This window comes from Diadema setosum, chromosome 15 (assembly GCF_964275005.1).
Source record: "Diadema setosum chromosome 15, eeDiaSeto1, whole genome shotgun sequence".
Classification (NCBI taxonomy): Eukaryota; Metazoa; Echinodermata; class Echinoidea; order Diadematoida; family Diadematidae; genus Diadema; species Diadema setosum.
Window position 1 is genome coordinate 27,093,444 of NC_092699.1, and position 14,401 is coordinate 27,107,844.

The 14,401-nt window shown below is 41.2% G+C and overlaps 1 protein-coding gene across 1 annotated transcript in view; it reads left to right on the forward strand.

Moving 5' to 3' along the window:
* The window catches only part of LOC140238626 (coiled-coil domain-containing protein 150-like), a 36,561-nt gene that overhangs the window by 21,587 nt on the left and 573 nt on the right, over positions 1-14,401 (forward strand). Inside the window, exons 15-25 of the mRNA XM_072318527.1 lie at positions 875-937; positions 1,713-1,841; positions 2,725-2,894; positions 5,025-5,118; positions 5,543-5,712; positions 6,375-6,612; positions 7,590-7,840; positions 8,621-8,771; positions 10,186-10,374; positions 13,824-13,970; positions 14,345-14,399. Coding sequence (XP_072174628.1) covers positions 875-937; positions 1,713-1,841; positions 2,725-2,894; positions 5,025-5,118; positions 5,543-5,712; positions 6,375-6,612; positions 7,590-7,840; positions 8,621-8,771; positions 10,186-10,374; positions 13,824-13,970; positions 14,345-14,399 — 1,657 coding nt within the window. The remainder of the gene's footprint in view (positions 1-874; positions 938-1,712; positions 1,842-2,724; positions 2,895-5,024; positions 5,119-5,542; positions 5,713-6,374; positions 6,613-7,589; positions 7,841-8,620; positions 8,772-10,185; positions 10,375-13,823; positions 13,971-14,344; positions 14,400-14,401) is intronic.

Genomic DNA, 14,401 nt, shown 5'->3' on the forward strand with positions numbered 1-14,401 from the left:
AGGCACTATAAGAAATGAGATCACCTACGCCTTTCCTCTGTCATGCCATGGTGGCTTCATTTTTGGAGTAAGACAGCTGGGACTTTGATGGGACATCACTGAAGTACAGGTCTTGTCACCCCAGTGATAAAATGTTCCTGTGCTTATACCGCAATGTTTTCAAAGTTTCTTCCCCTATGTATTCATGGGCAGTGAGTTGCGACAAGTTTATGCATTCTTCATTATCATGTCTTGTGCTGCATCTCCTTACAATGTTACATTCTCTTTGAAATTACCTGGTGTTGAAGGAGACAACTCAATACTCTCTCTCTAAAAAAAAAAGAAACAATGTTCCTGTGCTTATACCGCAATGATTTCAAAGTTTCTTCCCCTGTGTTCATGGGCAGTGAGTTGTGATAAGTTTATGCATTCTTCATTATCATGTCTTGTGTTGCATCTCCTTGCAATGTTACATTCTCTTTAAAATTACCTGGTGTTGAAGGAGACAACTCGATACTCTCTCTCTCTCTAAAAAAAAAAAAAGAAACAAAGAAAAGATATCTTTCTGCATGGCACAGGTTGTTATACCTGCCTCCGCTATGCCTATCAGCTGACATTTAATAGAGACAGATCAGAAATGTCTCGCTTACTCTTCTTTTCTCACTGTCGTAACTATGCAATCTGGTCCTTTTTACTTCTTTTTCCCTTTTTTTATGCCACAGTTTGATAGCACACATGACCATTCCATCATCGTACACTGATACACACAGAAAGTTTCATTAGCTGGATTTGTATCATACAGACTTGATTTAGCTCTGAGAATAGATTCCTCTGCAATCATGTTTACATTTCAAGAATTCATCAGTTTTGTTTCTTTTTTTTTCTCTGATTCTAGACTGTAAAAGAGCTAAATGAGGCCAAGAAAACTGTACAGCACACAGAGAATGTCCTAAAGCAGGTACGTGATTGTAGGATGATGCTGTCTCTGGTATTACCATTTCTTGTGTTTGGTAGTGAGAAAGGCTGTGACAGTTGTCAAAGCTGCTATCAGCACAACAGAAACTTGACAAAATTCAAAATCAAGGAAGAGTTTGTGCTGTGATAGATTATTGTTTTGTGAAGTCAAGGCCATGATTTTTTATGTTTGAAATGAGACTTCTGGATGGTATCTTTGGATATTTGATGTATGGATTGTTATTAAAGATGATCATGCTCAATATATAAGGTTTTTGGTTTGTTTGGCTGCTTGTTTCTGTAGATTGTCCTATTATGTAGTGAGCACGGGTATCAATAACAGCCTCTTATGACTTATAGCGTGTTTTAAAATTGTTTTTGTAATGGTTAGACTGCAAGTAATTTATCATGAATGATAGTCTGTTTTACTGCGTAGAGTAACTGTCCCACACGAGGAATATAAAAGCTCTGGCACAAAAAAAGCTCTGGCACACACAAAAAACCAAAACAAACAAACAAACTCTACAATGCTTTTTTCTTTTGTAATATATATATATATATATATATATATATATATATATATATATATATATATATATATATATTTGGTTTTTTTTTGTTTTTTTTTTAAAGTAGTGCTTACTTTAAAGTAAGATTTCACTTTCCTCTGTTAGTTGCTGACTGAATGAAACAGTGTAAATGAACTTTGGTGAATCTTATATTGTGGTTTCACTTGGTCTCTTAAAATCCTGTGCCTCTTTTTCAATTCTGGTTGCTAGGAGCAGGCCAGTGCTAAGAGAAAAGAGCAAGACTTTGCTCTTGCCATTCAGGCCAGAGATAGGGCTCTGAAAGAGATGGAAAAGTTGAAGAGCAGCCTGGACACCTTCCAACTGAGGGAGAAAGAGAAGGTAGGTGTAATAGTTACTGTGAAACCAGAAATGTTTGCATGCATGAAATTTTAGTGAATTTTGAGAGGAGCCAAAATTTGTGAAGGTAAAATGCATGCAAAAGTTTTTGTGTACACAATGCATTTAATGTGAGTATAATGTTGTACACTGTAATCATGACTGGCAATTTACTTATCATGCCATGAAAAAAGGCTGTCAGCTCCAATTCAGGACAGTTTCATACCACAAATGTTTTAGGTTTTAGAGGAGACATTCTGACAAAGAGAGCCAATTAACCCATTCCCTTTGCAGCTCTCACGTTTCTAAAGACTTTAGTACAGGAGCCACCTTGTGGCCATTGGTAAGGGGTTAAACACAATCTTTAAAGCAGAAGATCAGAAGTGGGAGAGATGGCGCTTTAGATACATAACTACTTTGACTAGAGGAATGAAAATCACTATTTGCGATGATGTAGAATGATTCAGTGATTCATTTTGAAATTGATTCAGCAATGGCTATTGTATCAATGGAATATACATCAAACTTTGTGTGCAGGTGTTGTATAAATTCACCCACATGTAATCAATGAGATTTTCATGAAGCCACTGATACTCAAATTGTAATAAGTGAAGAAAGTTTTGGATTCACTTTCATCTATGAATGATATTATAATTATTGTTGTTGTTGTTGTTGTTATTATTATTATTCATTCAACCAAATGAAAATGGCAGTTACATAATGTATATTCACATGGAAATGGCACAGTTGACATTTAGCACAAATAGTATGAACAGGGAAGCAACACATACATGTAGGCTAGGGCTCACAAAAGTAATTTATTATTTTACTATTGCCCATATGCAATTGTTTAATTGTGTACTATGCATGTGTGAATTGTGTGCAGACTGGCAGTCTGCAACAGAGCTTACAGGATGCCCGAACTGACCACAGCAAGATGGCGTCCACTCTGGAGAGTGTGATGATCTCCCACGGCCAGCTGCAGGTTGCTGTGGAAACGCTCCAGACGGAGATGGGCAAGAAGGACCAGGAGCTGGCGGGACTGAGACATGAGAGGTGTGGTCTCAATGTAAAACAAAGACATTTTATGCATGACTGGTTTCTCATTGTTGAATGAGCAAAATTATATTTTTTGCATTTCAGGTTTTGGCATACATCGATCAGGTGTACTTGTAGAACACAGAGCACAAAAATGCATGGCAACAACACATCAACATATGTTTATGCACACATCAAAATAATATACATGTACAATGTGTGTACTGGTATAGGTATATCAGGGAGGTGGAAGAAAGATGGAGATGGCACTCTGAGAGCTTCCCTCAGAGAAAAAATCAAGTGGTCTTACACCGATTAACGTCTTGAAATCCAACCCTCATTCTGTGATAAATATGTCAAAATCTGGCCTTATCGGTCCACCCATCACCCTCCGGTGCACTAGAGTGACGCAACATGATCTCCTTTCCAGGCCTTCCATAAACACACGCTCGTAAAAATCGGGCTTTGAAGCGATGCGTGGCACCGACAATATGACGTCATATTCAAAATTTTGGCAGTCTATTACATTCAGTGAAAGACGTCCCCCTTTGAAAGCTACAACTTATGGCTCAAGAATTGGGTAGCGTGGTATGTCTATACCTTTCGCTGGTTCAGCAGACTGTGCTGAGGAGATTGCCGTTTGAACCAGCGAAATCGGTACACAAACAACGGAGTTACTGAGCAGTAAGTTTTGTGTGCTAGAGATGTCATCATATTGTTTCTGTATCGATTATGAGAAATCCCGCACATTTCCGCAATTTTTTTATAGTTAGAGAGGTAGGCCTGACCTTGATCTTCAAAATGATATAAGTTACATGAGCGTGTTCGGGCGTGTTTTCAAACGCTTCGAGTGTAAAAGTAGTGCTTCATAGAGACCGAGGCGTTTTTTTTTTTCGTCTGCACCCGAGCGAGCTGGGGCTTTTCAGCGTACTCGTCGGGTTGTTGTAGGGCCGCCGCGTAGGCATCGGGACAGCGTTCGTTGCCGTTGTTTCGGTGAATTTGAGTTACTAGTAAATACATATTGGAATGGAAAGTTGAGTGTTAAAAAGTGTAAATTAGACATATCAGCCTTGATTATAATAATTTTCCGTAGAGAATTAAAGATGATATCTATAAAAGCCTAGATGTATGATGCTGTAAGTATATTTTAGGGGGAAAAACAGAGCTTAGTATACAATGTTTCGCCTCACTCTCCCTCGATCATTCATCGGTAAATACCGGTAATCGGCTTGACTCTACCCCATGCTAACGTTACAAAAAATTGAATTAAAAAGTAGTAGAGTACACCTCTGGAGCTAGTAGAATCTAACGTTTAACAGTGGTTAGATTCTAGTTTGTGAAATACTAGAGTCTACTAGCTAGGACTAACGTTAGGTATGCTTTTGCTAGGCAGCGTACCTGAGGTGACGCTGCGCTATTAAACAGTGTCCTGAGCCTTGCCCTTGCCTTGGCCTCCAATTTCCAAGCCAAGGCCCAACTAACTTTCTGAGTTTCAGTTTCAATTGCAAATCAAATTTCGTTAAGTTGCTGTGTCAATGTGATTTTGAATTTGCTAAAAGCAATTCCTCCTCAACAAACTTGTCTCCGTCAAAATCACGATCGCCAGAACCACCACCACTGCTTACACCACTGCTTTACAGAATACACTCTATGAGTTCTGTGCTTACACCGTAGGACGCCATTTTATTCCCCGACCACAATGCATTTCGCGTCGTGATTTCCGCCACAAGATTTACGACTTGCAGTGCGCCGAGCGTGAGTAATGGGATTACGGGAGGGGGAAAAAAACGCTGTCGGGGCCTGTCGGGGCCACGCATGACTTCAAAGGAAACTCAGAAGAGCACACTCCATCTTTCTTCCACCTCCCTGGGTATATAGACTTACATCATTGTACACAGTTATGTGTTTGTAGCAGTTTGAAGCTATTACAAAGCAATATTTGTAATAATTTTCTCACTGTTTATTTCAAAATGTAAACAAATTCATCATGAAAATATCTGAATTTTGAAATGACTTGACATCCTGTTGAAGTATACAAATGTTGGATGATTTTGACACGGAAATTGCATCAAATATTCATCATCCTTACATGACAGGAAGAAACAAAAGCATGCCATTCTGTTAACTCTAATCTTGAATGCTTCACAGGCAAAGTCACAAACGAAGCACAGAACAGACCCAGAGGGAGGTGGCTCGATTGCAGGAACAGCTGGTTGCCATGGAGTCAGCAGAATCTAACCAGGTACAGCTCAGAATGAGGTCAGATGGGTGATGTACAGTGCTTAGATACGATGCAGTACATTCAGATCGTATGATGATCCGGGAAAGTTGTGCATGTAGAAAATCATTGTCCCTCTACAAGCTCTTTGATGAACATTACAAATGCCTGAGCAGTTTCATTCCCAAGCAGTTGTATACATGCAAATGCCAAGAAGAATTCAATCAAAACCAAAAAGATATTTAAACTAAAACTGCATTGCAATTTTTGCCGTTGTAGTTTTTTTAAACTTTTTTCATTGAGATAATTTCCAACAATCGTACAAGGTAGTGACCTCCACGGTTTGTGCAGCTTGTGAACAGTACTTGGAGCATCATTGTAAATTCTGAAATATTTCCTTCTCTTGCCTCTCTTTTCTCTTCTCCAATCTGCATCAAAATCACTCCAGCTTGCCAGTCTGAACGTGGAACTGGTCCAGGCGTCCAAGTCCCACTCCAAGATGGCCGCCCAGCTGCAGGAGGCCCTAGCAACCATCACCGGGCTGCAGGTGGCGTCAGAGCGACTGCAGGCGGAGTTGGACAAGAGGGAGGCTCAGTATCATGTCCTGTCTGAGACCAGGTCAGCCCCAGCAAATCATCTTGCCATGCATCAGTGCGATGATACTAATACGTGATGTACAATGTACTAATAACAGGGTTCCTGTGGTCATGGAAAACATGGAAGAGTCATGGAATTTTGAAAATGTTTTTCCAGGCCTGGAAAAGTCATGGAAATATGCATAATTATAGATATATCATAGAAGGTCATCAAAATATATAACTTTATTTATATTTTGCCTTTTAGTGATCTTCTTTATTGTCAATGTAATTCTGTTTTTAAGGGAAACGTTTCATGGCATAAAATGGGCCTAGCCTGTTTTTAAGGGAAACGTTTCATCGCATAAAATGGGCCTAGCCTGTTTGCTACACACAGTGTTTATTAGGTGGTATACACACTGTTGCTTTGCATGGACACTATGCTTACTTATCTAATATAGTGGTTTACATTTATTTAACAGTAACCACTTGGGTTTCCATGAAGTTGCCATCTGAAAAAGGGTCCTGGATTTCTAAAACTGTAAGTGGAAAATTAAATGGAATTTAATTTTGTTAAAGGTGAAGAAACCCAGTGATAATATGATAGCTTGCTTTTCTTCTGGATCATATTGGACTTCGATTGCCTTCCATATTTTCACTTCGCCTGATGTTGTTATCTTGTTACTAAATGCTGTCCTCATTAAGGCAACATGAAAAAGAGGAATCGCAGAGAGCCCGGTCCGAGCTGGAAGAGCAGCTCCAGAGGACGCAGCAGCAGTTGCAGGCAGCCAGGGACAATGGTCAGAAGAAGCTGACCAAGGAGGTGGGTCAGCTGCGGCAGGCCAACGCCGACGCCACCTCAAGGGCGCTCCAGCTTGCTAAGGAGAACAAGGCTCTCCAGACCAGAGTGGACGACCTGGAGCACACAGTGTCCAAGCTAAAGGTCAGTGGACTTGAGGGCATTTGGACTTTACCTTTGAGGATGAATACATGAAAACGAGGCATACACTACTAAAACTTTCATGGAAGGATACTGTAAAGCGAGGAATGTTTGCATGCATTTTAATTTTGCAAATTTTGCGAGAGCCAAGATTTGCGAAATTAAAATGCACGCAAAAGTTCTTGTTTACACTACATGCTCTGAATGTATAGAGGCAACTCGCGAAAATTTCATGCGGCTAAAAAGGCTGTTGGCTCCATTTCGCGAAAATTTCATGCCGCAAAAATATTATGTTTTACAGTATACATTTTGTTCTCCTCTTGCACTTTCATGTAAACATGATGTACCTGTTTGATAACGTCTGCTAGGAATCATTTTCTTCAGCCTTTGCAAGCCAGATGTCTGGTGAAATATTTCAAGATTTGTCAAAAAGCAAGGCCCCATAATCCTCTTGACACCAAAACTTAAAGGTAAAGGTGCTGACAAAGAAAATACAAGATGGCAACCCCGTAAACATTTGAACAGTGTAATATCACTGGTACACATGGTGGTACATGGAATCATTATGTATTCAGACATTGAGATTTAATACGGAACACTATGCCTGAGATTTCTTGTCTTGATTTCCATTTATAGGTGATCGATGTATGTGTTGACACAATGGATCAGAGCAGGTGTGGAATTCATCATCCTGACTTTGCACTAAATCTGCATAAGATATCTGAAGTAGATGAATGTGACGAAAGTAAATGTGTCGTGGCTGTATGACATTGACTTTATGCCCATGTGGAAAATTACTGTCTCCTTTGAATCTTTATAAAAATATAAACTGAATATGGTCACAATATTCAGTAGAAAATTTGTATGTATACTGCAAGTTGTCATGAAGTATTATGCACAATGAAACTGATAAGACTTTTGCAACATAATCGTATGATATGAACAGCAGGAAGATTTGCCCTGTATCCCCATGCTTACAGACTCGCATCGGCAGCCAGAAGAGCCAGCTGGCCCAGGTGCGCGGCACCCAGCAGGCCAACAGGGACCTGGAATCCAAGCTGGGCCAGATCCAGGACCAGCTGAGGGAGCTGGAGGCGACCAAGGCGGACTACGCGGCCAAGAACCGGGACCAGGCCCAGACCATCGCCACCTTCATGGACCAGATGGGGGGACTACAGAGAGAGTTGGAGGGTCTGTCCCACGCCCAGAGGCAGGAGTCCTCTCAGTCCAGGTGGGTCCTTCAGTGTACCTCCAGAGAAAGCTCTTCCACCTAGGAGATCTACCCTATAAATCAAGGCTCGACACTAGCAGAGGCCTGGTGTGGATCAGGGCCATCAGAAATAGATGTCGGGTCCCTATTATATCAAGAATGATGTTTTGTTGGGTCGTGCGCAAAGATTTATTACTCTGTCAAACATTTGTCTGAAACATTCGCATAAAAAAGAGCATGTGATGCTATTGTGAGTACGTGCAGGTAATAGCATTAACCCGTTGAGGACAGGCTGATTTTGCTACAACACGCATTTCCCATAGACCCCTGCCCAAGTATACTCAGGACTTGTCCTCAATAAATGGCAAGGCACGTAACTATGTCTGTTGTTCAGCTAAAAAATGTTACAGGAGGATAATGTCACAAATAATGACTGAGATACCATAAAACAATGTAAAAAAAAAGTGATCTTAATGAAAGTTGTGGCCTGTCCCAATTTATTGGGATCGCTTTCTTCGGATATATCAGCCATTTCAAGACCAATTTTCTTTTTTTCTTTTTCTTTTTTAATGTGTATGAAAAACTGCACTTCTGAGTTTGTGAAAGGCCAGTGTTCTCTGTCAAACCATTTCTCACAGACACCTGCTCGAGTATACTCAGGACTAGTCCTGAAAAGGGTTTAAGTTGGGGTGTGTATTAAAAGGCCTTTTGTGATGTGTATGAAAAAGTGCTATTCTGAGTTTGTAAAAGTCCAGTGTTCTCCATTAAACCATGGTGCTTGTAACTCTCTCCTCTCATCAGGGAAAGGATGGATCAGCTGGAGAAGGAGGTGGAAAAGGGACGGCAGCTTGAGGTGGAGCACGCCAGACTGAGGCAGGAGCTCAAGGAGATGGAGGACAGGAAGAATGCAGCGGAGGAGAAGCTGACTGAGGCTAGCAACGAATCCCTTGAGGTAACCTCATGTCTCTACCTTGATTCTTCTTCTTTCACCCCTTCAGTGATTGTAATGTCCATGATGATTGCAGAAATTATGAAAGCAGAAATGATAAAAGCTGAGGAGAAGCTTATTGCGGCTAGCAACGAATCCCTTGAGGTAAAACCTTAGTGTTCTCTGCCTTGATTGGTCTTCTGCTCCTTCAGTGATTGTAATGTCCAATACCATTATAGAAAAAACAGTTATGCTAGTAATGACTACCTTGAGGCAACCTGTGTGCTCTCTACCTTAATTCTTCTTCTTCGGCACCTTCTGTTGCTTTAGTGATGATTAAAGAAACGATAAAAGCAGAAGTAGTAAGAGTTGAGGAGAAACTCACTGACGCTAGCAACGAATCCCTTGAGGTAACCTATTCTGTAATCTGTACCTTGATACTTCTTCTTCGGCACCTTCTGTTACTTTAGTGATGATTATAGAGCTAATAAAAGCAGAAGTGATAAGAGCCAAGAAGAAGCTTATTGAGGCTAGCAATGAATCCCTTGAAGTATTAAACCTGTGTTATCTCTACCTTGATACTTCTTCTTCGTCACCTTCTGTTCTTTAGTAATGATTAAAGAAATGATAAAAGCAGAAATGATTGCAATGAATCCCTTGAGGTAACCTGAGCTCTACCCTGATTCTTCTTCTGCTCCTTCAGTGATTGTAATGTCCAGATGATTATAGAAAAGCAGAAGTGTAAAAACTGAGGAGAGGCTCACTGATGCTAGCAATGAATCCCTTGAGGTAACCTGTGTGATCTCTGCCGTGATTCTTCTTCCGCTTCTTCAGTGATTGTAATGTGTATGATGATTATAGATATGATAAATGCAGAAGTGATGAAGCCAAGGAGAAGCTCGTTGAGGCTAGCAGTGAGTCCCTTGAGGTCATCTGCATGCTCTCTGCCTTGATTCTTCGTTTTCTGCTACTTCAGTGATTGTAATGTCCATGACAATTATAGAAATGCTAAAAGCAGAAGTAACAAAAGCCAAGGAGAAGCTCACTGAGACAAGCAATTCAGTGACTGCAGTGATGAGTACAGAAGTGATAAAAGTAAAAGTTAGAACAACATGATCAACTCTCTTAATACTTAGATGAAGATGTTTAAGTAGTTGTAGTAGTACGGTGGAATCGGTTGTACGGTTCTTGTTATAACAAGGTTTCCTTGAAGAAGAAGGTGCTTTGTATGTAGCGCTACTATCCAAGTACATCATACTGTGTGGTGATTGAAACACAAATACTGATTTAATTGGAATCAAACATGCGCCCCAAGAGCAGGAAAGCAAAGACCTTCTTGCAGTCATACGTAGTCCTCTCGGGCTAAATTCAAATCTGGACCAACTCTATTGTGTTCCCCTGTGTGCCTGCCACACCTCCATCCATCCATACCCACCAGATCTCCAACCATCTCCAAGAGGCCCATGGCTGGTTCAAGTCCCGCTACAGCAGCCTCCAGAGGGCGTTGTCCGAGGCAAGGCAGACCCAGGCCCGGCTGGAGCAGACGGCCCTGGAGCAGCAGCAGGAGCTGACCAAGGAGCGACTGAGGTCTGGAGCCCAGACTAGGAAGGCTCAGGAAATGATCAAAGTGAGTGCAGTCTCAGTTCAAGCTCATGAGAAACATATCGTCGCCGGTCACACGAACCGACGAATCACTCGATTTGGGTCAAATTTTCGATTTTCAATCATTTCGATAGTAGACATTCCATACTACATATTCTGAAATTCTCAGTGTGTAATTCGGTGTAATTTTTACGTAGTTATCACTTTTGTAGAAGTATGTAATTCCATTTGTGAAAATTATTTGTTTTCCCCATAGACGCGTGTGTTAAACAATCAGGCGATTCGACGGTTCGATGACTGCGCGTACTAGTACACGCGGTCACCGAACCAACGAATCAGTGCGCATTGACTTGCGTGTAGTTTTTTGAGATTCAACAGTTCATTGACCGCACGCACAGTGCGCGTACTATGTAATACATGCGTTGACAATAACAACGCTCAATGTACATGTACATATGTGACCCGCGACAACGGTTTCAGGCAAAAGTCGGGCATTTTGAAAATTCATTTTTTTCACTGAATCACATTGCCCATTTCCTAAGCTTTGCATTGATATAAAACACTTGTATTCTTCGGCACCATAAATGGGCAAAGAAAGCGAAATAAAATGCACTTTTTAAGTTGTTAGCCAGACAAAATTGCGAGAAAACGGGCTTTGAAGATTCACCTCTTACTCAAAGACAATGTCCGAGCGGCGATGCGAGGTGAGAATCACCCATCCGTACGATGGTGCCAATCGATGTGAAGCTCCGCCTCTAGCAACCACATCGCCTTCTGATTGGCTCACTGAGAGAGTCAAATTTCCCGGGCACCCTTCCTCGGAGCTCAGTGTATGGAGCCGAAAAACAATGCGGTTCGCTCGGGTTCGTTTTACCAGTACGTCTTTCAAGATGGCGGATACGATAATTGCACGTATGGTGTACATGTGTATGCTGCACGCATTATGCAATGGCATCCACACGCCATGATCTGGTGCATGTAACAGGAGCGGGTGGCGAATCCACACATTTACAAATCGCGTTTTCATTGTTGTTGATTTGACTTTATCATTGGCGACCCTTTTGAAGGCAGAAAAATGCCAGAGCTGGCAAGGCTCACGCTTCCTTTTTGATTTGTTTTTACAAGCCGTGCATATGTTGCCTTGATCGGTGGTGTTGATGATATCAAAACAAACAAACAAACACGTACGACTCGTTAGTTTGGTGCGATCTTGATGTGTAGTATTTCAATATAACAGGTTACATGTGACCTCTCCTTTCCTCTCATCATCCTTCCCTTGAGTCAGTCTGCTGTCATAATTTTTACTACATGTACAAGTAGACTTTTTTTTTTCTTTTTACACGATTATGTCGTGCTACATGATTTTTTGTTTCACTTCCGTTGTCGAACATTGCGGTAGAATAGTTTGGATAGAAAGCCAAACGAAGAGCACGCACTACAGAGCGAGCGTATAAACCACTATAGCAAGAACAATGGAGCATGTACATTGTAATCATGCACGCGTGGACAAAGCATTCCCAAAACGCTGCAACTGGTGTCTCCGAAAGCCGAATTATGTAAATGTGTGCAACGCACCAGCCAATCGCATGCGAGACCCTGCGCCGTAGCAACGCTGGGGATATTGGCGCGGCGTTCGAAAGAAGCTCGAAACTGACGAGTGCGATTCAACATGGGTGCTTAAAATTCCATTTTCGATAGGAAAGACGTAGTCTTATGCTATGAAATTTAGTGTAGATGTAGAAAACATATCAAAGATTCGATTTCTGCAAAAAACCCAAATCGACAAAAATTATGGTAAAAATCTTTGTGCCCCGCCTAGGAGGGAATTTGCTCTTGCGACTTTTGCCTGAAACCGTTGTCGCGGGTCACATATGGACACACATGGAAAATGACAACGTTCTTTGCAGACCGAAAATACATGCATACAGCTCTTTGACGATTTCCCACTTATTTGTTAACAATACAATTCGATAAAAACTTCACAAGTTAGAGCAAGAATTGAAGTCTGATGTACTACAAAAATAATTGGAAATTATAGACATGAAAGTGTAGCAACCATAAGTCAAAAATGGGTTAACTTCAAACGCGATTTTCTCGAATTGTCATTCTTACGCAAACCTGAGGGATTCGTCGGTTCGTGTGACCGGCGACGATATCACTGCAAAAGTGGACATTTTGGGGCTCTTTGGGATTTTTTTGCCATTTAAAGAGATGGTATAGTTTTGGTTGAGATGGGGCTTCAGGTTTCCAACTTTTCTTTTTTTTGTGATAATGAGAAACATCTTATAATATATAAAAGGGCATAAAATTCTAAGAGGAATTCAAAATTAATTTCATGAAAAAATTGGTTTTGAAGTGGCTGAGATATCCAGAAACAAAGAGGTCCGAATAAAAGGCGGAACCCACCTTTAATTAGGACAACTTTGCTCACTCGGGTGTAGCAAGGTGTCTCTGTCCAACAGGAAGGCCGTGGTGATACAATAGGCATGAGAGGGGAATCTGTATTCATTGACAATTTGCTTCTGGACATCTGTGCCAATCAGCTAAGAAAGTACTCCATGACTGAGAAAAAAAAAAATAATGCTCAATGGATTTTAACCCTAACTAGGCCGGGGGGGGGGGGGGGGGGGGGGGGGGGGCCTCAGAGGCCCTCCCTCGACGTTCTGCGCGATGTATCGCCAACGCGAAAACCTATCGCCGCGACGTTTCGTGACTTTTTTCTTTTGAGTCTCCCGCATCTTTTGACACCAAATTTGCAATGCCCGGGGGCGCTTTCAAAGTTGCACATTTAGATATGTACATTGTACGTGCTTGTCAGACGAAAAATTGCTCAAAAACGTGAATTCGTGTACAATTTCAATGCAAACTGTGCTTACAGGCAAATTTCATAAAAGCATGATTATTTTGGGGTTTTATCGATTAAAATCAACTAATAACATATTTTCTTGTTCGGAACAATGTCGCGGACAAGTTTCATCGAAAAAACAATGAAAAATATAAAGTTGAAAAAAACAAAGAAATACATAAGAAATTCCAAAAACAATATAATACTTAAAGAAATTTTTTTTTCTGATGGCACAATTTTCTCTCTTACATTTGCTCAGGACACTAAAAAGAATATTTACATGTAAAAAATGTGCCCATTTTGAGCTTTGTTTAGTGATTTATACCAAATTGTCTGATTTCATGCAGCATTATGCTTAAATTAGCATAATTTAACATAAATGATAGTTTAACTTTGTAGTACTTTAGATTACGTCATAGGCAATGTGTGTGCCAATTTTCGTCGTGGTCGCGTGGTCAACGGCCAAGATCTGGAGGCCCCCCCCCCCCCCCCCCCCCCGCTCTATGATCTACCTAAATAGCCCGGCCTAGTTAAGGGTTAAAGGAACTTGATCCAGGCACGCTATGTGAGGTTGTACTTGACAAGTGGTATAGCAGTGAACATTATACTCTCCCTCCATGTACTGATAGGCGAGTCGGGAAGCCCTGAATCAGCTAGCTAACCAGGCTGAGATAGACCAACTGGAAACCAGGACCCAGATGCACAACCTAGCCCGGCGGGTCCAGGCAGAAAAGGACCACGCTACTCTCACCGATCAGAAAATGGAGAAATTATTGGTGAGTTCCTCCCCAGACAGAGTACAGTCAAACCTACCTTTAATAGTGGCCACCTGTGTATGGCGGCCACCTGCAATATATGGCCACTGAGGAATCCCCTCTGTTTTAGTTTTCAAACGTAATTCTCAGGGACATACAATGTAGTAGTGAAAGCTGCAAATAGGCTAGAAGTTGAATCTGTCTTTGTATAGATTCACCTTCATGGTTCATATACACGGTCAGTGTAATTTGTTGTCACTCGTATATTGCACCGTGAAATGGCTGAAATTTAAAGAGAGTGAAGACAGTTAATTTGCTCCATTTTTCATTGTGATTAGCAATTTTCCGGGACACTTACTGATCTGGGAGATTTGTTTTGTGTTTTGTATGGCCAGAATACAAGTGCTGAACTGGTGGAGGAGCTTGCTATGGAGTTGGACCGATCCCAGAGC